The sequence below is a fragment of the Durio zibethinus genome, chromosome 10 (genome assembly GCF_047325235.1).
Source record: "Durio zibethinus cultivar Kanyao isolate XHJ-2024 chromosome 10, ASM4732523v1, whole genome shotgun sequence".
Lineage (NCBI taxonomy): Eukaryota > Viridiplantae > Streptophyta > Magnoliopsida > Malvales > Malvaceae > Durio > Durio zibethinus.
Window position 1 is genome coordinate 3,162,844 of NC_143171.1, and position 22,821 is coordinate 3,185,664.

The 22,821-nt window shown below is 31.2% G+C and overlaps 4 protein-coding genes across 4 annotated transcripts; 2 read left to right on the plus strand and 2 right to left on the minus strand.

The window, feature by feature from the left end:
- The first annotated feature begins 3,373 nt into the window (after positions 1 to 3,373).
- Positions 3,374 to 4,745, plus strand: LOC111292103 (putative clathrin assembly protein At4g40080). The gene is made up of 2 exons (XM_022884318.2): positions 3,374 to 3,907; positions 4,020 to 4,745. The coding sequence occupies exons 1-2, from the start codon at positions 3,474 to 3,476 to the stop codon at positions 4,669 to 4,671; spliced, it is 1,086 nt and encodes a 361-aa protein (XP_022740053.2). The 5' UTR covers positions 3,374 to 3,473; the 3' UTR covers positions 4,672 to 4,745.
- A 3,537-nt stretch (positions 4,746 to 8,282) lies between these two features.
- On the minus strand, positions 8,283 to 12,678 carry LOC111293131 (protein DETOXIFICATION 27-like). The gene is made up of 8 exons (XM_022885885.2): positions 12,203 to 12,678; positions 11,545 to 12,086; positions 11,323 to 11,409; positions 11,073 to 11,129; positions 9,228 to 9,466; positions 9,011 to 9,129; positions 8,679 to 8,768; positions 8,283 to 8,578 (listed from the first exon to the last, which is right to left on the minus strand). Exons 1-8 carry the CDS (start codon positions 12,491 to 12,493, stop codon positions 8,531 to 8,533), a joined length of 1,473 nt encoding a protein of 490 aa, XP_022741620.2. The 5' UTR covers positions 12,494 to 12,678; the 3' UTR covers positions 8,283 to 8,530.
- Positions 12,679 to 15,306: 2,628 nt separating this feature from the next.
- LOC111292292 (uncharacterized) lies at positions 15,307 to 16,303 on the minus strand. Its single transcript, XM_022884590.2, has one exon. The coding sequence runs from the start codon at positions 16,091 to 16,093 to the stop codon at positions 15,650 to 15,652; it is 444 nt and encodes a 147-aa protein (XP_022740325.1). The 5' UTR covers positions 16,094 to 16,303; the 3' UTR covers positions 15,307 to 15,649.
- A 4,731-nt stretch (positions 16,304 to 21,034) lies between these two features.
- LOC111292519 (uncharacterized) lies at positions 21,035 to 22,475 on the plus strand. Its single transcript, XM_022884944.2, has 5 exons — positions 21,035 to 21,429; positions 21,532 to 21,630; positions 21,733 to 21,919; positions 22,004 to 22,105; positions 22,206 to 22,475. Exons 1-5 carry the CDS (start codon positions 21,214 to 21,216, stop codon positions 22,295 to 22,297), a joined length of 696 nt encoding a protein of 231 aa, XP_022740679.1. The 5' UTR covers positions 21,035 to 21,213; the 3' UTR covers positions 22,298 to 22,475.
- Positions 22,476 to 22,821: the final 346 nt, after the last annotated feature.

A 22,821-nucleotide genomic window follows, 5' to 3' on the forward strand; every position in this document is an offset into this window, starting at 1 on the left:
TTGTTAGTTATAGAGAATTATAAATAAATATCAAATCAAATTAAACATTCATAACTAATACTCATAGACCTTTACAATCTTTTTTAGTCCTTTGAAGTATTTTTAACGCAAACAAATACATTTATGTGCACCCTTTTAACATAAACAAATACATACCCATACGTATCCATTCATCATATCTATGTGAACGCTCTCAATCTTCTATAATCCACTTTCATATACCATACAAATATACACACCCATAAAATATAAATCTACAGTAGTCTTATGGGTGTTTATCCCATAAAATTTTACAACCTTCTTACATATTTTTCTCATCCATGAATATAAGTTGTTTTGATCAACCACGTTAAATTATTGTCTCTTGAGTGTTTAATTCATTGTTTGATTATGCTTTCCGCTAAGTAAATTAGATTGAAACTTTTGGCCTAACAAGTGGTATTAAAATTGTGGTGATTCTTAACAAGTGATATGAGAGCTGAAGGTTCATGACATAAGAAAAACTAATGGTTCGAGCCATAGAAATAAGGGGCAAGCCTAGAGGAACTCGATTCAATATATGAGTTCGAGTTCATGCTTTGATAGATTGATTTACATGAAGTCTGAAAACACATAAGAGAAGATGATGGTAAGACTTACATTACAGGTGGAGTTAAGCATGTCTAGCATGAAGATAAATGTTTGATGGAATTTAAATCAAGATAGAGATTATTAGGAATAATGACTCAAATCTCATAACAAATTTGTTTGAGATTGGTTAAATATTAGTTGATGGACAATAAAACTTGCAGAAGAATAATTTTAAGAGAAAAAAGATTCTTAAAAGACAAGTGTAACTTGCATAAGAAAAATTTCAAGAAGAAAGAGATTTTTAATAGGTACGTTTGTATGCTTATAAATAAGTAAAATTTCTATAGGATTAGGTATAAAAAAATGTAAGAAAATTATAGGATTTTATAGGATAGACAATTTATAAGAGTACTGAAGATTTACGTCTTATGAGTATGTATATTTATATGTTTGTGAGTGGACTAGAAGAGACTGAGATGGTCAACATAGGTATAATGAATGGATAAATATGGGTATGTGTTTGTTTGTGTTGAAAGAGTGTACATGGGTATGTGTTTGTTTGGATTGAGAATATTTCATAGCACTAAAAGAGATTGAAAGAGTCTATGAGTATTAGTTATGAGTGGTTGATTTAATATATATTTGTAATTTTTTACAATTAATAGATCTTATTTATTATCTATAAACATAAGCGGGTTGGGTTGAACCACATTAAATTATTATCTTTTAAGTGTTTGATTAATTATTTGATTTGATTTTGTTAGTGTGATTAGATTAGAGCCATTTGGCTTAACATAAAGTTGTCAAATATTCTTTTTTTAATTTCTTATTTTCATGAATTAAGTTTAATTTTTTACATCTCCATAAGCTGTTTCAGTAATGATTGATGATATATATAATGTAAATATCTAAATCTCCTATGAAAGTTGATAGAAGTGATAAGAAATGAATACTGAATGCATTAATATTCACGTTTAAATTTTTTCACGATCATTCGTTGATAGATAATCTATAAATTTAAAAAATTTATAAATAAAAATTAATATAAATTTGTAAATTCTAATTGGATTGGTGGTTTATTCTAACCTTTAAGATGGAATAATCTCTTCCATTCTTAAATTCTTCATTTACAAATACATATATATATATATATATATCTAAATCAGTTCATGAATATTTTTGTTTCTTTTATTTACAAGCACCCTTCCACTTGTTGCCAACTAGTGATGAGATATTTATAAGAAAATGGCTTTTGGTAATGCATCTGTATCTGGTCCAAGTATAGCTGTGAATAAGACTGGTTGCACCCGCTGCTTGTGAGCATTGAATCAGAAATGGCTGGCTCACCCGACAGGGAATGAATTGGCTGATGGTCCACCACCCTCTGTTGGACGGATCCTTTGTCATTATCATCAATAATAAAGTCCCATTGGTTGATGGGCCAATGCCTGGTATTGGAATTAATTAATTGGGATTAACTAGGGTGACAAAACCTCAAATTGAGTTTTGTTATAATTTATTAACATTTCCCACTTGACCATGGCATCGTGTTTGATTCTTGAAGCCAAGGGGCCCAAAGATGGCACTTAGAACAAGAGCGCCATAATAAGATGGGTGCCACGCCCATCGACCGAAAGCAATCACCATAATCTTGAATGAGTCACGTCACGACGTAAATGCCCAGAATGAAACGCCCATATGACTCTCACACGCTCCGTATATTCTCTGCATATGAAGGTAGGATAAAATTTATATGAAATTTTAGGTGAAATTGTAAATTTTAAAAATTAATTTAATAAAAATTTAAATAAAAAAAATTTAAATCAACATATTAATAAAATTTAATATGAAAATTACAATATATAAAAAAATTAAAAATATTGTTTATAATTTAAATTTGATTAAAAATTATTAAATAGTAAAAATTTTATCAATATTTTTTATTAAAAATATCATATAAAAAACATAAATTTATTAAAATATTTTTAAATTTTATATACTTAATCTATGTCATAAAAATTTTTAATCTACCGATTTTAATTTTTGTTTTTAATTTTGATTTAATTATTTTTAATAAAAAATTTTACAAATTTCATTAAAAAAACTTCATTTAAATCTTTTTCTATAAATATAGAGTAGTTTTTATGGTGGTATTATACTCTCTCTTATTCTCATTTTAAGAATAAAAAAAAAAAACTTTGAACTTGACAAATCTTCACTCAATTATGTAGAACAGGCGTCGCTTGAGCTTGTTAATGACTTTATTAATAATAAAACTAAATAACCAACAAATAAAATTATATGTGAACAATTGCAATGTCCTTCACGGCGGTCGGAGTTGCGTGTCAAATATTGTCGGAAGATGGCTTCAAAGAAAGGGTCTGATTTTTCAAAAACATCAGCTCTGATTAAATCTTAATATTTCCAAAACATCAGCTTTAGTTAAATCTTAAATCCTAATAATAATATTTAAAAACATAAAAACTTTTGCTATATCTCCATGTTTCCAAAAGTTTGACCACGTGCTCAATGTGAATGTGTCTAAGAGTAATTAGTTCATGCTTATTTCACTCAAACGATATCATATTTTTTAATATTTTAAAAGATTAATTAGTTCATAAAATTTTTTTTTTCCTTGTCCTTCAAGATTTGTTCAGAGAATAGGTTTGTAAAATAAAAAATAAAGAAATCAAGAGAAATCTTAAAAAATACGTCCACTGTATTAAAAAATATATTTCTTTATCATAGAATGAGAAAAGAAAAAGTAAAAGTAAAAACATTTAAATATATATCAACCCCACCAAAATTATCATAAGTCATAACCCTATTTATTTTTGTAATAAATTTCCATTGATATTGTCATTTCTTCTTTGAGTTTCTTTCTTCTCTTTCTTTGTTCTTCAATGGGGCGCATAACAATTCTTAGAGACTTGATAAGAATTATCAGAGACAAAGCTTCTCAAAGCAAAGCAGCTTTGGTTTCCGATCCCAGAACCATGTCTCTCCACCTAGCCCTACTAAGAGCCACCACCCATGACCCTGACACGCCACCCGACCCAAGGCACTTGGCGGATCTGCTTTCTGTCGGTCATAGCTCACGCGCCACCGCCTCCACCGTAATCGAGGCCCTCATGGACCGCCTCCAAACCACCCGTGATGCCTCCGTTGCCATCAAATGTCTCATCACGGTTCATCACATCATTAAACGTGGCAGCTTTATTCTTCAAGATCAACTTTCTGTTTACCCTTCCACTGGTGGCAAAAACTACCTTAAACTATCGAATTTCAGAGATAATACGACATCGCTGACATGGGAACTTTCTTCTTGGGTTAGATGGTACGTTTTTGTTTGTTAGTTTCTCGTACTTTGTCTCTTTTGTTCCATAAATTTTGCAAGAAAAATGTGATTTTAATATCAAATTTATGACAATTTAAAACAAAAATTGCAGGTATGCTTTATACCTTGAAAATCTGCTGTCAACTTCAAGGGTTTTAGGGTATTTTCTATGTTCAACTTCAAGCAGTGTAGATATAGATAAAGAAGAAGGGAAAGTATCATCACTTATAAACAGTGAATTACTTAAAGAAATCAACTCGTTGGTGAATTTGCTCGAACATAGTTCCAAAAGGGCCGATTCTCTACATGCTAATGGCAACATATTGGTGGATGAGGTCATAAGATTGGTGGGTGAAGACTATTTGTCATCAATCAACGAGGTTTCAGTTCGTGTCAGTGAGCTTAGGGAGAGACTGAGTTGTTTGAGCTTGGTTGACTCGGTTGAGTTGGTGTGTGCTTTGAAGAGATTGGAGGATTGTAAAGAGAGGTTGTTAGAACTCTGTGAGAGGAAGAAAGAGTTGATTGAGACTGTTTGGGGTTCAATAAGAGAAATAAGGGATCAAGTTGGGAACGTTAAAGTTTATACAGAAGAAAGAAGATTGTTGACTATGGGGAGCAGGAACAAGGGTAGCGAGTCAGCTCGGTTTGGAGAGCGAGTTTTGAAGCACGGTGGCTCAGTTAAGTTCTCTTCGGGGAGGCTTCTAAGCTTGAATAACTCTTCTTTTGTAAGTAATGAGTCGGTTGAATCATTGATTGATGCCTGATGATGGGAATTGTAAATTCTACAGCATAAAGTATAAACCAATTTAATGAGATTGTATGTGTTTCGGAGTTCCAATTGTTTGCTATTGCTCTTTTATTTTTGCTCCTTCTAATCATCTATCTAGCCATCTAATTAAATTGTTTTTTGCAAATGAAATCTATAAAAGATGGAAATGATGTTAGTTAGGTGAAGAATGATTCAAATTGATTTTTTTTTTTATATATATATAAATAGACAAATTCGATAAAAATTATGCACCAATTAAATTGAATAAAATATTCGATGCTCAAATTCAATTCTCTTTGAAGTAAATCATATATGTAATTATCATAAAGTTAAAATATTCAAGAGTATAGATGGAAGTGATGTTGTTCATAATCATAACGCATTAATTTTATTTTCTAATTTTATATTTTTTTTAATAAAAAAGTGAAAATCTAGACATAATCTTAATTAAACTTTTCATTTATGGTGATTAATTATTACCATGAAATTATTAGTACTAGTTATTGTTGGGAAATATGGTATTAATTAGTATCAATTTTTTTTTCTTTTTTGATGAGCTTAAGTTTCCTTATGTAAAGCTTAAGATTATAGATTGTTCTTAATAGAAATTGGAGAATAGGAAATTTTAATTCATAAGAGATGTTCCTTGGTAGATGAGTAATGTTAGGACCAAAATTCAAGCATTTTTTTTTATGTAATATAAAAGGGAAAGCAAAACATGGTGAGTTAGGTTGATTTTCGCTATCAAAGATAGTCACTTTATCAGGACCAAGTCCTTTGAAAATTAAACACTAAAAAAGGATGGGCCTGGATTCCTTGTCAAAGCAACTATTTAGAATCCATTGTATTTGTTAGTCAACACTCAACACAATCTACATCTTAAGCTATTTGATTCCCTTCAACATAATGCCTATGGTTAAATTCACAAAGAACTATTTTTTTCAACTGCTAGGCTCATGAGATTGCATTTGTAAGTAGAAATTAATTATTATCAATCTTCAAAGCGATAAATTTAACTATAATACGAGACATTAATTTTAAAATTTTTAAATAAATTTTTATATTTTTTTATACAAATTAAAACAAACTTATTAAAAAATGTCACTATCTTAAGATCGATATAGTTATAATTGCCGTTCATTGGAACATCGGTAATCGATTCCTTTGTCATCATGTCACCAACTTTCTTGATCTTCCGATATTACATGGTCTTGCATTTTTACACCCCTTATGAAACGAGGGAAGATTAATAATTTTCATTTATTTATCTTAATAAGTAAAAGTTACTGAATTAAATTTTTTTAACAAAAAATTTGGATAGTTTGGGGTCAACTTTTCTTCCATCCAAGTTTACGTGTAGAAAAATTTGGCCGACATAAAATGCAGTTAACAGAACACACTGAAGTGGCATTTAAGGTGTGAAGTCAAAGCGAACTTTTCTGGCTTGAGTAACCCACTCTGATTGCATTCCCATTCGGGGATTTGGGATCCCAATCGTAATAATTAAGGTAAACAACAAAAGTACAATATATATATAATTTTTTTAAAAAAATATGATTTAATGAAAATTTTAATAAAAAATTTAAATCGATAAATTAATAAAATTTAATATAAAAATTAATAATATGTAAAAAAATTATTTGTAATTTGATTTTAATTAATATTTATTTAATAATAAAAATTTTATTAATATTTTTAATAAAAATATCTATCTGAAAAGAGAGAAACTAGTGAGCCACTTAAGCATTAACTACGCAGTTCGAACGTTACAACACAAATGATGTTGTCAATTTTCTTGACGAATGTGCCGAAATTCACAAACGTCGATTTCGGCATTTTCAAAAAGCAAAAATAGACCTTAGGAACTGGAGGTTTTGGATTGAATCACGAAAGAAAAACAAAAATAAAATATTGAATCAGTGTTTCAATAAGGTGTTGACAGGTTCAATTTGCATTAAGCCTCATTTGACACATTTTTAAAGGCAAAATCCTAGAAGGCAAAGATTTAACTGACATATTCAACACGTTAAACCAATTCATTGGATTAATCATGTTGCCAAAATGCATGTGGTGAGTTCATATATTATAAGGTTATAACAAACAAATTTAACCAGCTCACTACTATCATCCCAAATCCAAATTGCCCATAGAAAAAAAAAGGGAAAAAAAAGGAAAATACCATATGGTTTCCCATTTTGTTATTATCACGTGTAACTTATATTATATTATGTACATCTATGGCAATTAAAGTGAAATAGTGTGATAAAAAATCAGCCCAATAGCTAATCACAAGTTTACTAGGCCCAAACATTGCTGATGTTGCTACTTGGTTATATGCCTACGGAAGATTTTAAAGCTCATGGTCCGGTTCTGTTTCCAACTGATTTGAGCCCACTTTTTTACATCCACTGCCTTAAAAGTTTACAACCAAGGTCCAAATCAGAAATTTAGTAGGCCCAAAAATTGCTAGTGCTGCCTTGAGCTGGCTTTTGCAAATGAAACACAAAAGCAAAAGCTGAAGTGAATTGTGGTATTATTAAAAGTGTAATGGAACGAGTTTAAGTTAATATAATATTAAATTTAAATTTAAATTTGATTTAAAATTTAAATTTAAAATTTAGTTCAACTTCGATCAAATTTTATTTTTTTTAATTTAAGTTTGATTTAAGATAAAAATTAAATTTATCGATCTCGTTCGATTATGTTTAATTAACATATAAAAATAAGTTTAATTCTTATATTTCATACAAGTTCAATTATTTGTACTCTAACTAGAGTTCGAGATATTTTATTAATTAAAATATATTAAAATATAAAAATTAGATTAGATTTTAAAACTACTCGAATCAAGTATAAAAATACTCGAACTCGACTTAATCGATTAGTTAAATTACTCGAGCTCGAGTTCGATTCAATAATAATTGAACCGAATTCAAGTTTTATTCAAGTCAAATTCGAATAATTTACGAATATTAATGTATCATTTATATCTTTATATATTATCAATGATGAAGCAACCCATGTTATTTTTGTCATATATGGAGTTTAAGTTAATATAATATTAAATTTAAATTTAAATTTAAATTCGATTCTAAATTTAAATTTAAAATTTTATTCAAATTCGATCAAATTTTATTTTTTTAATTTAAGTTTGATTTAAGATAAAAATTAAATTTATCGATTTCGTTCGATTATGTTTAATTAACATATAAAAATAAGTTTAATTATTATATTTCATACAAGTTCAATTATTTGTATTCTAACTAGAGTTCGAGATATTTTATTAATTAAAATATATTAAAATATAAAAATTAGATTAGATTTTAAAACTACTCGAGTCAAGTATAAAAATGTTCGAACTCGACTTAATCGATTAGTTAAATTATTCGAGCTCGAATTCGATTCAATAATAATTAAAACGAATTCAAGTTTTATTCAAGTCAAACTCGAATAATTTACGAATATTAATGTATCATTTATATCTTTATATATTATCAATGATGAAGCAATCCTGTTATCTTTGCCATATATGGAGGTTGTCCCAGTGAACTTTAAGATTAGACGGGTGAATAGAAACACATTAGGAAATGCTCCATGGACCAATGGTTTACACTTCAATAACAAGTTTGCCATTTCATTCGAAAGTGAAAGAGAATTACAAAGATGGTTGTACCGACAGGAAAACCAAAAATGGAGACTTACAAACAAGGGGCTTCGATCTTAAATTGCCAATAAATTTTAGTAGGCCATTGTAACTTGTAAGATGACTAACACCATTCGGATCAGTTTATAATTAGGTAATCTTTTCTGTCAAATAAGATCCTTGTCTTGACAGGATTAATATGAGCTTTTGATTACTTTGTGTCTGACCATTTCTTTACGTGCAGGCTTGCTTTCTCAGCCTGTAAAATCCCAAGAAATCAAGATTCAAATGTCATGAAATTGAAGAAAATCAGGAGAAGTGATAATAACTTGACAGACAACATAGAAGAAAGCCCTTACTTCCTTCTCCCAATCACACCGCATGGTAATAATGACCAGTATCGCTGTTTGAATTGCTGTCCCACCAATGATCATTCCTGCCCAAATTCCCTACAAACATTGCATTCCACCTCAAGATGTAAGAAACAGCATACAATTGTATATACATCGATCCATAGCAGAAATCCTTATAATGAAAAGGACCCTCAAGCCATAACAACAGATTGATCAGAATCTCAATCTTCCAATAGTGCTCAAATGAAAATTTGGTAGTTAATTTACTAAATGAGGAACAGCATTTGTCCTAATGGTTTCATAGTCATTTCATGTGTTTAAAAGAAGTTAATTATTACCATTACTCCTAGGTGGAAGCCCCATCCCATCAAGAATCCAAGTGGAACCCCAATCAGATAGTAGCAACCCAAATTTATGTAAGCCACATAGGATTGCCATCCAGATCCCACTGCCACCCCTACATATATTAAGAACCAAAGTTAATGTAAACATTTATAATTAGTTAAATGAACTTATTACATGAAGAAGAAACAAATGATCTAACAGTTTAATTACCAGAAAGAATCGGCTGAACACTATTGAGCAAAATGGTGATGGCCAAGAGAAGTGAGAGCTTGCTTACTGCTTCCAAAACTGGTTCGCTTGTGGAAAATATAAGAGCAAACTTATCATGAAAGGTCATAAGTAACATCCAGAAGAAGATGCCTATTATAACTGATGTCACCACTGAAACTGTTGTTGCAAACTTTGCTCCTTTCCCATTCCCAGCCCCAAGCTCATTTGCCACTCTCACTCTGCATCAAATATAATAATATCTCAAAGATTACCAACTGATATCTCACATTTATTTTCATAATTGTAAAAAAGTAATTAATCATTGAACAGAAGTGACACCATAAGATGAAAAAAATAGACAAAGGGTAGCAGAAAAATCTGCAGATCACATGAATACTGCAATACTTGTTCAGGATAAATGCGTCAGATAGGTTTTGTAGTTTGTGATAACTTTATGCTGAAGCCTTCAGAACACAAATTGGTTAGCTTCTGCAAATGCAGTAACAGATTCAAAGAATTTGTTTTCGAATTCATTTTTCATTATCTACCAAGGATCCAGGACACCCCACGTGAAGTTCCTTCCTATAAAGAGAAAAATGAAAAAAAAATAAAAAAAATCCCCGAAACAGATATTTTGCAGTTGCCTCCCAGATTCAGTGAATTAAAACTAAAGAAAACTAATGGCTTAATACCCAAATAAACCCTCGAACTCTACTTCAAAATGCAAACAAGCCCTCTATCTTTTGTTGCATGAAATTAAGACTACGAATTTTTATTTTATTGTAACTATACTCATTAAATCTTAAAATTAAATAAATAATATCTAACTGATAAAATTTCTAAAATAGTATTTATCTTAAATATTTATCATTTAACTCATACAAATGAATCTAAATAAATATTTTTTACAAATTAAATCATCCAATTAAAAATTTTAAACAAAAAATTACATATTTCATATCATCAAGGCTCCAATTACAATAAAATAAAAATTCATAAGTTTCATTTCATGCAATAAAAGATGAAGGGCTTATTTGTTTTTTAGAGTAAAGTTTGAGAGTTTATTTAGGTATTATACCAAAACTAATTAAAGCTGATGACATTTACTTTGATCAATTCTAGGAGTTATCAATGTTTTGCAGGTGAAAATCAATTTTGGTTTAATTTATTGGTCGTCACTCTTATTTTTTTATAAGATAGACATAAGGAAACATCGTCCCACCAAAGGTTTTTGGGCCCTTACTTTTGTTTTTTGTTTACCATCAACATCAAAGAAAATATTTTTAACATGGGAATAAAAAAGCAAACTATTTAAAAACAAGAAAACTCCTCGGAGAACAAGATGAACACGATTGAGTTGGCATTGATGTGTGACAATTATATTTCTACATCAGCCACCAATCTAGACCTTTCTAATGAAATCTTTCTTACTAAAGTAGAATTTGGTGTGAAAAAAAAATTTCCTTGTTAGCTTAATCATGATCAATAGGAACTCTTTTCCAAAAGAAATAAAAGCATAATTTGTACCAGAAAATACAAACTTGAATCATGGCTTATTATCAGCTTTCATCAAGTTTATCATAGTAGTTATTGAAATGAAAGACACCATAAATGAAGGAAAACGTTTATTTCAGACAGAGATTGACAACCAAAAGTTTAGCTCATTTAAACCACATATGGGTCAGTATCTATTTGCCTGCCCTCAATGTTATCTTAAGGCTAAGCCTTTTGATTGCAAGTGTAAAGCAATGGCAAGGGCTCCACCACAACATGCATGGTTCATAAATTTTATACTAGAAAAAACCACAGGAAAGTGGTGGCCTCAGGAAAAATGAGAGGTCTTACCCCGTTCCAGCAAAGAATGCAAACGGTATCATCATCTCCCATCCATTAATTGTCATGCTGCCAAAATAGACCAGTGACAACAGTCCACAAACGCAACAAATTGATTAATTATAGCCCGCATACAAATAGGAATAAATTATAAAGGGTTCCTGAGAAACTGATTTATGGTTCCTATGAAAATGAAGTTTTGTCGCTACTTTTATTTGATAATTAATCAGTTAAAGTAATTATATATGTTGGAGACACATACCAAATGGACAAAGCATCCACGGCAATCTTTGCGTTTGTCAGATTTCCAGTCATCAGAATTAATATTCTATAGTACCAATTTTCCAAGCTGTAGATTTCAAAATGTAGAAGGAATCGTAAGCTTCACAAAAAGGAAAGAAAGCAATCATATGATTCAAAGGAAAATATTAAATTAAAGTGGCCGCTATAGCTTTTGATAGAGAGAGAGAGAGAGAGAGAGTACCAAAGCATGACGCCGGAAGCAGCAGAGAGTTTGATGAATTCCCAAAGACCAGAAAATGCTTCCATGGAGAAGCCGGTCCAAGTAAGAGGGCACCCACCACAAACAGTATAGGCAAAGAGGCCGAAAACCAAAACCCACCAAGAAAAGTTCAAGGTAATTGCAGTTCCAACCACTCCGAGCTGAAGCCTATACACAAACAACCAACTTACAAACACATGGACCAAGAGAGCCAACAGAGAAACCCATGCAATCACCATGTTTTTCAGCTGACTCTGCAAGAATCTTTGCAGAGGAAACTGAAAAGCAAAGCTGAAATGAAGTGGTATCATCAACGCAGAAACAATCCCTGATAGCTCTGCAACATCTTTAGGCTGTCCCAATAGCTTGAGTACTGGCGAAGCAAATAGATATAAAGGCAAAAGCAAAATACAACACAGGAAAAGAACAATCCATGAACGTTGCATGTATACTCCCAACATGTAGTACTTCTTTGCTCCAAAGGCTTGGCCACATAGTGTTTCAAGTGCACTTGCCATCCCCAACTAATAATTAAAAAAGACCAAAAAATCACATTAGAATTAAAGCCTGTCAAATTTTTTTGACGTTTGAGAAACAAATAATCAACCTTTTTTGTCTAGATGAGAGTAAGGATATCTACCAAGAGGCCAAAGTCGAAACCGACGATGACATTATTGGCAATTGAAATGGCAGCAAGCTCAAGATCACCAAGGTGGCCTGCAAAGGCTTGAGTGATAACCAGCATGGAATAAGAGGCAAGGCGGCTAAAGATTGCAGGACCAACTATCTGCCATAGCTTCTTCGATTCAATCCATACCCTTTTCGTAAGAGATTGATTTTGATCATCTTGTTCAGCTTTCAATCGTTCTACTGAAGCTAAATCTTCAATCAGAGGAACTTTCGTTTCCTCCAATGCACCGTTACTCGACATATTATCTGCTAGCTGGTGGGCTGGCAACTCTGTGCTTTTTCTTGGGAGTTCAATGAACTTAAACGCTTACTCTTTGGCCCCTACGACGTATATATATAACAGCTTGAGTTGTGGATCATCGAAATTTTCACACAAATTTTGAACAAAAAAGGTAAAGCCACGTGTTGTGTTGAATAAAAATTTCAATTTTGTTCGAATATGAGCAATTTCGCAGCCTAGTTGTTGTTGCGTCCTTCCAGGAAGCACGCTGTCCCAACTCCCAAGTGTTGTTTGGGGGGTGGGGAGGATTATAATATTGGGCTGAATTTAGCAGCTTCTCTCTCTGCGGTATTAGAAACAAGCATATATAGGAAGTAAATGAAATCAAACATTATCACGCAAGCAGTGGCATCTATATTTGTCATTGCTGATCATCGCATCATATTTTTGTCAGCATATCAATCACGCCATACTATGAATTTTGTCTAGAGAGCTAATAATAAGATAATGGAAAAGAACCAGTTACCTGATCAAAGTTACTAATTTACACAATCATGAAATCTAACTAATCCATGAACCAGAGCCTCGTGTATTTCTATTTGCTAAACATTTCCAAGGAATATGAACTACGAAGGACGTTGCAGTCTTGAACGTGATATTTTTCATTCTATTCCTGAAATTCTTGTAATGGCTGCATAGAAATTAATGGCTGATGGTAGTTGAAAAGAAGTTGGCATTGTTATATTTGTCAGTGAAGCTAATTTTGTATTGGATATTAAATGACTTCTTATTTTGAACATCTCTGGTTAAGTTTATACAAATTTTCAGTTCCATCCAATAACAATATTATGAGTGTTTTTCATGGTATAAAAGAAGAGAAAAAAGTAAGTGAATTTGCACCTAAACTTGCTGATGCCGCATGTCATCTCAAGGGTAGTTTATTATGAGTGCTTTTTAGTTAAATCCTAAGAGTTATCTTACTCGGCCCATTAATGCCAAATAATCATGAGGCCTCGCCTTGGGCCCATAACTTTATCGGCTTTTCTTTTGCAGGCTATAGCCCAAAATGCATGTTTATTGCTATCTGCCGAAGATGGAGAAATCAACTAACCACAGAATTTTTGTCATCATAACTAAAGCTCCCTTTTTTTCTTTCTTTCTTTTGACGAACATATAGTTGTTGAGACAAAAATTCATAAAATTTGGGCGAAAGAATTCAATAGTAGACCTTCAACTAGACTGCTTGGTCTTAAAGTAAATAGGACCTAAAGCTGGCTAAATGCTGATAGAAGCTCTCTCTTTAGTCTTTACCATCAATTACCAATTAAATTGCAGAGAAAAAAACAATTATATATAGAAACTTGGACGGTGCTTGTAGCTCCTTAAGTTAGACTTAAGAATTAAGATCTATGAAAATATATTACTACTTGCTTATAGCCATCTCCTCTGAATTTCCTCTTGCTTTAATTGTATGTTAGGATAGGGCTTGGACTTTGAGAAGTACCCAAAGTCCAATTTTCTTTTGTTTGAGCTGTGTAGTTGCCAGGAAAGTTTGTTTGGGATTTGATTGGATTTTAATCGCAACATTTAGAAGAGATAGAGATCGTTGAAAATTACCTTTCCATTCAATAAGACCTGATCCTTGGAAATAATTTGGAAGGAAAAATCAGATATTGCAATAACAGAAGTAAACATCAACTAGAGAGGATAATTTAACCTGAATCTGAAATGTTTTGATTTGATTCGATCTTTTAAGATCGATTTTTTATTTTAAATTAAATATTGATTCGAATCGAGTCAGATAATATAAAAATAAAATTTTAAGTCAGGTCAAGATTAGATTTTAGGTAAATTCGATTTTACTCAACTCAATAAATAAAAAATATTTTTAATTATTTATTTAATTTTATATTTATTTATATATAATTTTATATTTATATTAAAAATAATATTTTATTAATATCGAATCGAATTAAATTCGAATATAAAAAATAAAAAACCTTAAATCAAATCGAATTTGAGATGAATAAAAATTTACTCCAACTTGATGTGTTTGTCATCACTAACTTCAACTCGTTGCCAGACTCCCAAGTCCAATTGACTTTTATCGGCAGTTGGAATTCAGAGTAGTTGGTTTAGAAAAGAATTAAAAAAAAGGGGATGCCTTGGACATTTAAAATCTTCAAGTAATTATGATTGTTTCATTTTTGTTTATGTTTTTAATCTATTTTTAAAATTTTTTACCTTATTATATATATTTATATGATTGAAAATGATATTATTTATTTAAATTCTCTTGAATTTAAAACTCTCTCAAATCTTTAATTTTTAAATGTTAATTTAATAATATAATAACCGATCTAAGTGATAATCAACGTAACTGTTTCATGTTTTGATGAAAAGCCGAGGGTGATTGACTCAGCAGTGCCGCGTCTTATTGACTCACTGTCTCTTGGCATTGGTTATGAATGTTTCTTCACATGGCCACAAAAATATTAATGATTAATGTGTTCTTCGTTTCTTCATTCAATATGTTTACAGCAGACTTCAATGCCGTAATTTTTGGAAAAGACATTCGTAATTTGTATAAAAAATCTTTTCTTCTTTGAAAGTGACAAATCTTTTTGCCTTAACATTAAGCAATTATTATTTCCTAATTACCACTAAAATGTCAAGTTTTGCTTATGAGAAAATGGACAATACATATTGGTTCACCATTGTGCTTTGGCCTTTAAAGATGCCTCCAATGGCTATCATGCACGTGAAAAGGTCATTTTGTCAACGTTCAATCACATTTCATCCAACTGTCTGAATTTAGATTCAATTCTTGAAAATTACACATGAAAATAAATCATAATATATAAAGTAATATGAAATTAACATGACAAATTGCATTTTGATGTAAAAAGAATAACAAACTGTTTTTAATCCACTCTTATTAGATGTACACCAGCCCAATCTCTACAACTGTCCGATCTCATCAAATGATACACGTGTCATTCCATCAAAATAATCAACCGTCCAAACCCAAATTTAATAATAGAATATCATCAACGGCCATACATAACAAATCAATTAAAACAAAAAAGAACACTACTCAAAAGAACAAAGTGGGGAAGAAAGCAAGATCCTCAAGAATAATGATCTGAAAGCCCGGGTACAGTCCAACTCACTTTCTTAAGCCAAAAGGGCAGCGAAGAAAGTAGCAGCAAGAGCGGTTGCACCAATAAAAACACCGTTGGTGGAGGCGGCAGAGGGAGGAGGGGTTTGGTCAGCTGAAGGCGCGGAGGCTGGAGGAGTTAAACCTGGTTGGGTAGGAGCAGGAGGGGAAGAGCTTGGTGAATGAGAAGGTGAAGTGCTTGGAGAAGGAGATGGGGTAGTGGTGGGTGATGGGGTTGGAGCCCTTGAAGGAGTTGATGATGGGGTTGGGGTTGGGGTTGGGGATGGCGTTGGAGCTGGGGTTGGTGATGCCTTTGGAGAAGGTGTTGGGGCTGGCGGAGTAGCAGCTGGCGATGGAGAAGGTGTCGGTGTGGATGTTGGTGGAGATGTGGGTGCTTGGGCCATGCAAGAGGTAGCCAAAAGACCCAACATCATCAAAACCTTAAACATTGTAGAACTCATCTTGGCAAAAACTCAAAACTTTGACAAGAAAAAGAAAAAGAAAAAGTAAGACTCTTTTTTCTTATGATTCTCGAATTTGAGAGATTTTAGGAGTGAGGGAACTCAAAAGAGAACGGGCATATAAAAGGAGGAGAAAGTGGGAGATGAATTAATCAAATCAATAATGCGAAGAGATTCTTTCAAATTGTTTATACAAAATTATGCAAATGCAACATATATTTATACATACCTGCAAGCACATAATATAACATTTTGGGCATGGAGTTTTTTCTTTGAAGTTTCTTCAAGGATCAGGTACAAAAAGTTGTACCTAATCTATAAGGGCATTTAAGTAATTTAATTACCAATGTAATTTTGGGTTTTAGCTTTAATTTACTGTAATGCCACTGGGTTTGGACATGTGTCCGTTGCTTAAGGTCAGTAAGATGTCACTTTCTACAAACACGTACTTTGAATAAAAAAATTTTGGTTACCTTCCCTTCACAGACTGTACTCCGCGTTGAACTTTTCAACAACTTCTCTACAATTGTCGGTGATATTACTTTAATATCCCCATAGAATATTTCTTTGGTACGCTCATTCACACATTATAGAATTCTAGATCCACATAATCATTTTGACACGTGGATGTGACTTTTTTGAATGGGGAAATTGTTGATTGATTCAAATTTTATTTTAAAATTTTTTTCTGTTAGTTAAAGATATGGACTCTTATTGTTTTCACATTTGTAAGACCTCATAAAATTATACTTATAAATGATAATTAAAGCTGTATTAAAAATTAATAAAAAAAATAAAATTATGATTTATTTTAAATTCCAACAATTTAGCACATAATTTGAGCTATTTGATCATATGTTTGGATGATAAACAATAAGTCTAGATTTAAGTTTATTGGAAAAATAAATAAATTTAAGTTTCAGTACAGGTGTCAAAATCATTGAGGCTCTTATTCGATAGTGACTATTTCTTTGCACCTTAGATGATTTGATCATTAATTATTAGTAGAATTTATAAATATATATTTTTTTAAGGAAAAATATATTTTTGTTTAGGTAGGATTAGCTGGGAAGTAGCCGTTATGGGTAGATAATTGGGGAGAGAGAAGGAAAAAATATATATAATTAAAATAAAGTAACCGTTGCAAATGGAAACCAACTAACATGTTCCAATTTCTGTGCCAAATTGTTTGTCTTCTTGTCTTGCTATAAGACAATGTGGAAAGTTTGAGGGGAGTTTGATAACTTGGTGTTTGAAGAAACCGAGTTACTTACCTGGCTTGGACGACAAGTGCATTTGGTTTGGCTTAGGGGACACGTGGTGAGTTTAGAAAGTGTTGCATGGAGTTTAGGATAAACCTGGATTAGAGTATTGCTTGAATTGTGAAAGGAGATGAATGAATTTTATGGTTTGGTTCAATTAGTCAATCATTTTATAAAAAACATTAAGTTACCCAACTAAATCATGATGAACAGGAGCTGGCAAAAGCTGTCAATAATTAGACAAAAGGGAAAGAATTTGACAACACTGGCACATGCTAGAAAGTGGACATTAGTTAATTTTTTAGATTTATTATTGTTTTTATTTTTATAAAAGAGTTGGCATATCGAGAATAACCAATAAAAAACTTTAAAATAATAAATTTTAAATTTATTAAATATCATCAATTAAATATAATTATATAAATTAAATAAATTAAAATTTATGACTTTTTTATAACTAAACTCGTAATGTTCTTGGAGAGTTATTCCCCATTAGAAAATTTTTGCCAATAATTTAATTTTGATGTTTTTTTATTAAATTGTAGTTAAAAGTTATAATATTTACATATTTAATTCAGATAAATTTATATTTTTTATTCAAAGAGTGAATTTGAATCTGATTCTTCTTTGTTGTTTTTTCGAAAAATTTTAAAGATTTAAATTGTTTTAAGGATTTGATTGTTGGCTCTAAAAATATGCTTCTTTCCCAATTTAAAGAAAAAGGCAATCATTAACTTAAAATGTAATGTTGAGCGAGGTAAATAAGGATAAAACTTATATGAAATTTTTTTTTATGAAATTTATGAAATTGTTTTAAAAATTAATTTAATAAAAAAATTAATTTAATAAATTAATAAAATTTAATGTGAAGATTAATAATATATAAAAAAATATTTATAATATTATTTATAATTTAAATTTAATTGATATTTATTTAATGATAAAAATTGTATTAATATTTTTATTAAACATATTTATATAAAAAAATATATATAATTATTTAAATTTTATGTATTTAATATATATAATGAAAAATTTTAATTTATCAAATTTAATTTTATTATTTTTAATAAAAATTTTCATGAATTTCATTTAAAACACTCGATTTAAGACTTTTTCGGTAAATGGAGAGTTGCGACGAAAGAGCAGCTAAATAATTGGTTTTATCTTTTTCCAGCACACCTGTTTTGACTGGATTCAGTTTGTAACTTTGAATCTTCGCTCTGCTTTTAACATCCGCTGTACGGTATCGGACTTCAAATTCAGTTTTGTTTTGTTTCAACCACGGATTAACTTAACTGGAGTTGGCCCTCAAAACTGAATGATATGATTCATGTGACCTCGAATTCTGTTAAAACTTGAACAGGGTGGTGGTCCACTGACCAAGAAAGGGCACGTGTCCAATACCAAGTGGGCAACCAAAGTAACCTTTTAATAATAATAATCTCGTAATACTTTTTCATAGATACGATAATACCTATATTTATATAATTTAAAATATTAAAATTTATATATTTGTATTATATTTTATATAAAAATTATGTATTATAATTTATATTAATATAAAAATATAAAATATATTTTATTAGTTTTATTAAATTTATATATAATAATTATTAAAATTTTAAATTATATAATTTTTATTTTTTATTTATATTATATCATAATATCATATTTTAAATTGTTAAATATAACTTTCCTTTCCCATTTCTTTTTTCTTCTCTTTCTTCAATCTCTTTTCGTCATTTCAAATTTCTTACATGTACCCAAAAAATTATAGAAACCCATAACCAATAAGTAATTTCTTTGGCAGATAAGAGAAAATTTTAATTTTTTTTTAATTTTTACTTGATTTTCAATGCATAAAGTCCATGAGACTGTGGTAGGCGTCGGTGAAAAAGTCAAACTGAAGCTGCTACGTAGTTCATTAGTTGATCTGTTCTGACTTGTGCCATCAGCATGAAAAGTATGCATCACCTTCTGTAACGGTTCCCCACTTTGCAAATTTCTTGCAGGACTTGTTCCATTCAACAAACGGAGAACCAGTCTTGCAGGACTTGTTCCGTTCAGTAACCCGAGACTGGTGCCAACGGCATGAAAACTATCCATCCAATAAAAATTCTTTCTTGCAGGACTGGTTCCATGAATGATCAGATGTACAAGTACTGGTATGATAAAACCGAATGGGTCCAAAAGCAAAAAAAAAAAAAAATTGTCTTTTTAATGATTCTGAGACTTAAAAAGCTGCAAGGAACATTAAATTATTCATCCTCTCCCTGGTTGCTGCTTCAAATTTCATCTGTTCTGTGTTCTAAAGTTAGCTAAACCAACTCACCAGTCTGCAGTCTGCACAGACTAGTTCTATCTTTCAACCTGGCTACATCCACCGGTCCAACCTGATCTGATCTTTTTTTTTTTTTGAAGAGGGACCTGGGGGGCATAAATGATTCAATATCAAACACTAATCTTTTAAATAAGGATGTAGCTGTCAGCAGGCAGATGGACACATAGGCTGCATGAATTTTAAGACGTAGTCACAAATTGCTGTGCCCTCAAATGCCCCATTATGCCTTGTTTTTAGTGTTTTCTGTTCTTGGCTTATCTAGCAACACTGAATAAGTTCATATTCAGGGAACTGTATAAATGGCTAACTAGTAAACTCTCGGAGAAAAGCCCACCCAACTGCTGGAAGCTGGATCCATAGGATTAAGCATATTATTTCAGATATATTATGAAGGTGGCTACTTTTCAGAAGGTTCAAAAGCAAAGTAACAATGAATGTTTTGGCAGTTATACAAATACGCTAGACCAGATTTGCAGCAAGTAAGACTCCATTTGATAAAAGGGAGGCAGAAGGATCAATTTGATGTTTTAAAATAGAAAGAAAAATAGTAACAATGAGAGAAAAGCTTTAATAAAAAGAGATATCAACAGACTAATATAATTAAATAAAGTTAATGATTAATTAAACAAATAATAAAATGAAGTTTAGGTATTTATATCTTTTTTAAATTTTAAAACAAATTATTTTTTACCATACATGACTCACCTTAAATTACAAAACTAATATATATATATATATATATCAATTTATTTAACTATAATATATATTTTTTATATTATTAATAATATCTATATATTTTTACAAATCTAATGATACCTATATTATATATTTTATTTATACATATATATTTTTTTATCTTTAATATCATTATTCTTCTTTTATAATTTTTTTTATCTCATCAAATTTCAATAAACTCAATTTATTTCTAAGAAATATTTATCTAAAAAATAATTATAAATACTAGTATTTTGAAATAGTACATTTTAAAATACTTTTTATTTAAAAGTTTTTTAAAATTTTTCGTTCAAAAGGATTCTACAAGATTGCAGTTTGTGAAGTGGGCCAATGGCTTAACTTGGGCCTTCTAATGCGGGCTATAACAAGACATTTGTCACAACAAAATATTTGCAAATCGTAGACCCAATTTCACAGAAAATAAAAAAAAGCCTCTTCTGAAATCACCATCTCAAGCCAACGACCACCTGCACCAAGCTCCAGTACTCATGGACAGAAACTTGTCTTTTTCCTTTTATTTGTACAACTACCACGTGAAAGAAATTTGGCAACCATAAAGTCCTCATGGGCAATAAATTCTCCTCTTCCTTTCTTGCCAGTGCATTATTGTATTACCATTAATTATTTGTTGCCTAAGCTTTCGGACCTCACGTCTTGGTCCTTAGTAGAATGGAGACAGTCCAAAACTAGGATTGAATAATCAAACAAAGTGGGCTGATTGCTGCACCAGCCATTACAAGGCTGCTCTCAGCTTTTTTTTTAAACAGGAATTCGGGAAAATGGGAAGCCGAATCCAGAGAAAACCCAGAATTCTGTGCCTCCATGGATTCAGGACAAGTGCTGAAATTCTCAAGAAACTGGTCCTTCGTTGGCCTGCAACCTTGCTTGACAAGTTGGATCTTGTTTTCCTTGATGGCCCATATCCTGCCCAAGGGAAGTCTGATGTTGAAGGCATTTTTGATCCTCCTTACTATGAATGGTTCCAAGCCAACCAGGTATATATAAAGGCTTTTCCATAAATTACAGTTCAAGTTAACTTTTATTTTGACCTGCATTACTTGTAATTAAATCTTTGTTTTCTTCTACCATGCAAGTAGGATTTCACTGAGTATACAAATTTTGAAGAATGTCTTGCCTTTATTGAAGATTATATGATAAAGAATGGTCCATTTGATGGTTTTCTGGGCTTCTCTCAGGTGGGTTTTGCTTGAATATCTTACCAAAAATTCTTAAAAATTCAACTCGTGGCAAAAAAAAAAAAAAAAAAAATCTGAAAAAGGTTTTCTGATGAATCTCAGGGAGCAATTTTATCAGCTGCCTTGCCTGGAATGCAGAGAGATGGTGTAGCCCTTACCAAAGTTCCAAAAATCAAGTTTCTGATAATAATATCAGGAGCCAAGTTCGGAGGGTCTAGGTTTGGACATCATAAGCTGACTTCTAAAGCATTTTCATCACCTGTCGAATGCCCTTCTCTCCATATCATAGGTATTTTAATACCATTTCAAAGACTTTGTTACTGTAAACCAGTTTCTGATAAGGTGAAACAGTGACAAAAACAAGGGCTTGCAGGTGAAATGGACTTCTTGAAGCCGGAGTCAACTGTTCTCCTGGAATCTTTTGTGGATCCTTTTGTGATCAATCATCCCAGGGGACATACAGTTCCAAAACTCGGTACTTGAATATTTTGCATCAAGCATGTTATAATAATAGTTCTTCCCCAGAACCGCTATTCTTAGTTCTAATTTTTAATTCCTTTTCCAATTATTCCCAGATGAGAAGAGTGAGGAAGTGATGCTTGGCTTCATTGAGAGGATTCAGAAGACCATGCCAACGGACGAAGAACAGATCTGCTTGAATGCATAACCTAACCAGTTTATTTCAAATAATATGATTTAAGATGTGATATTAATGCTAGTCATTAAACCAAATCACCATGAATGTTAATGATGAACCAATGTCACAGCAGTAGCTAAAATGGTTGAAATTCAGCTGGAGATATTGTCTCGAGTTTTTAATGCTCTTGTTTTCATTTTTTCACTGCTTATCAGTGGATAATTTAACTTAACCCACACTGATTTAGGGGCTTCCAATTTGTACCTGAATAAGATGTTTGAAATTGCCAAATTTCATGTAAAAACATTCATAACCAAATCAGAAGCCAGGCTAATGGACCATTTAAAAGACCAACCGAGTTAACAATCCCTTCAAACCTTCTTTCATCATGAGATTTCAAAATAGACCTAAAAGGCAAAAGAATGGGGATTCAAAGGTAAACCAACGAAGGTGTTAACAATTTTATTTAATTGATTCTGCAAAAATATAAGAAGTTGAAATTAAGAAAATTTGACTTTAACGAATTGAGCTAAATGAATCTATATGAACATTGA

Coding starts and splice junctions, on each gene's coding strand:
- LOC111292103 (XM_022884318.2), top strand. CDS start 3,474: ATGGGGCGCATAACAATTCTTAGAGACTTGATAAGAATTATCAGAGAC. Junction 3,908..4,019: donor CTTTCTTCTTGGGTTAGATG/GTACGTTTTTGT, acceptor CAAAAATTGCAG/GTATGCTTTATACCTTGAAA.
- LOC111293131 (XM_022885885.2), bottom strand. CDS start 12,493: ATGTCGAGTAACGGTGCATTGGAGGAAACGAAAGTTCCTCTGATTGAA. Junction 11,410..11,544: donor GCTTCCGGCGTCATGCTTTG/GTACTCTCTCTC, acceptor TGAAATCTACAG/CTTGGAAAATTGGTACTATA. Junction 8,579..8,678: donor GGTGTGATTGGGAGAAGGAA/GTAAGGGCTTTC, acceptor GGGATTTTACAG/GCTGAGAAAGCAAGCCTGCA.
- LOC111292292 (XM_022884590.2), bottom strand. CDS start 16,093: ATGAGTTCTACAATGTTTAAGGTTTTGATGATGTTGGGTCTTTTGGCT.
- LOC111292519 (XM_022884944.2), top strand. CDS start 21,214: ATGGGAAGCCGAATCCAGAGAAAACCCAGAATTCTGTGCCTCCATGGA. Junction 21,430..21,531: donor AATGGTTCCAAGCCAACCAG/GTATATATAAAG, acceptor CCATGCAAGTAG/GATTTCACTGAGTATACAAA. Junction 21,920..22,003: donor CCCTTCTCTCCATATCATAG/GTATTTTAATAC, acceptor AAGGGCTTGCAG/GTGAAATGGACTTCTTGAAG.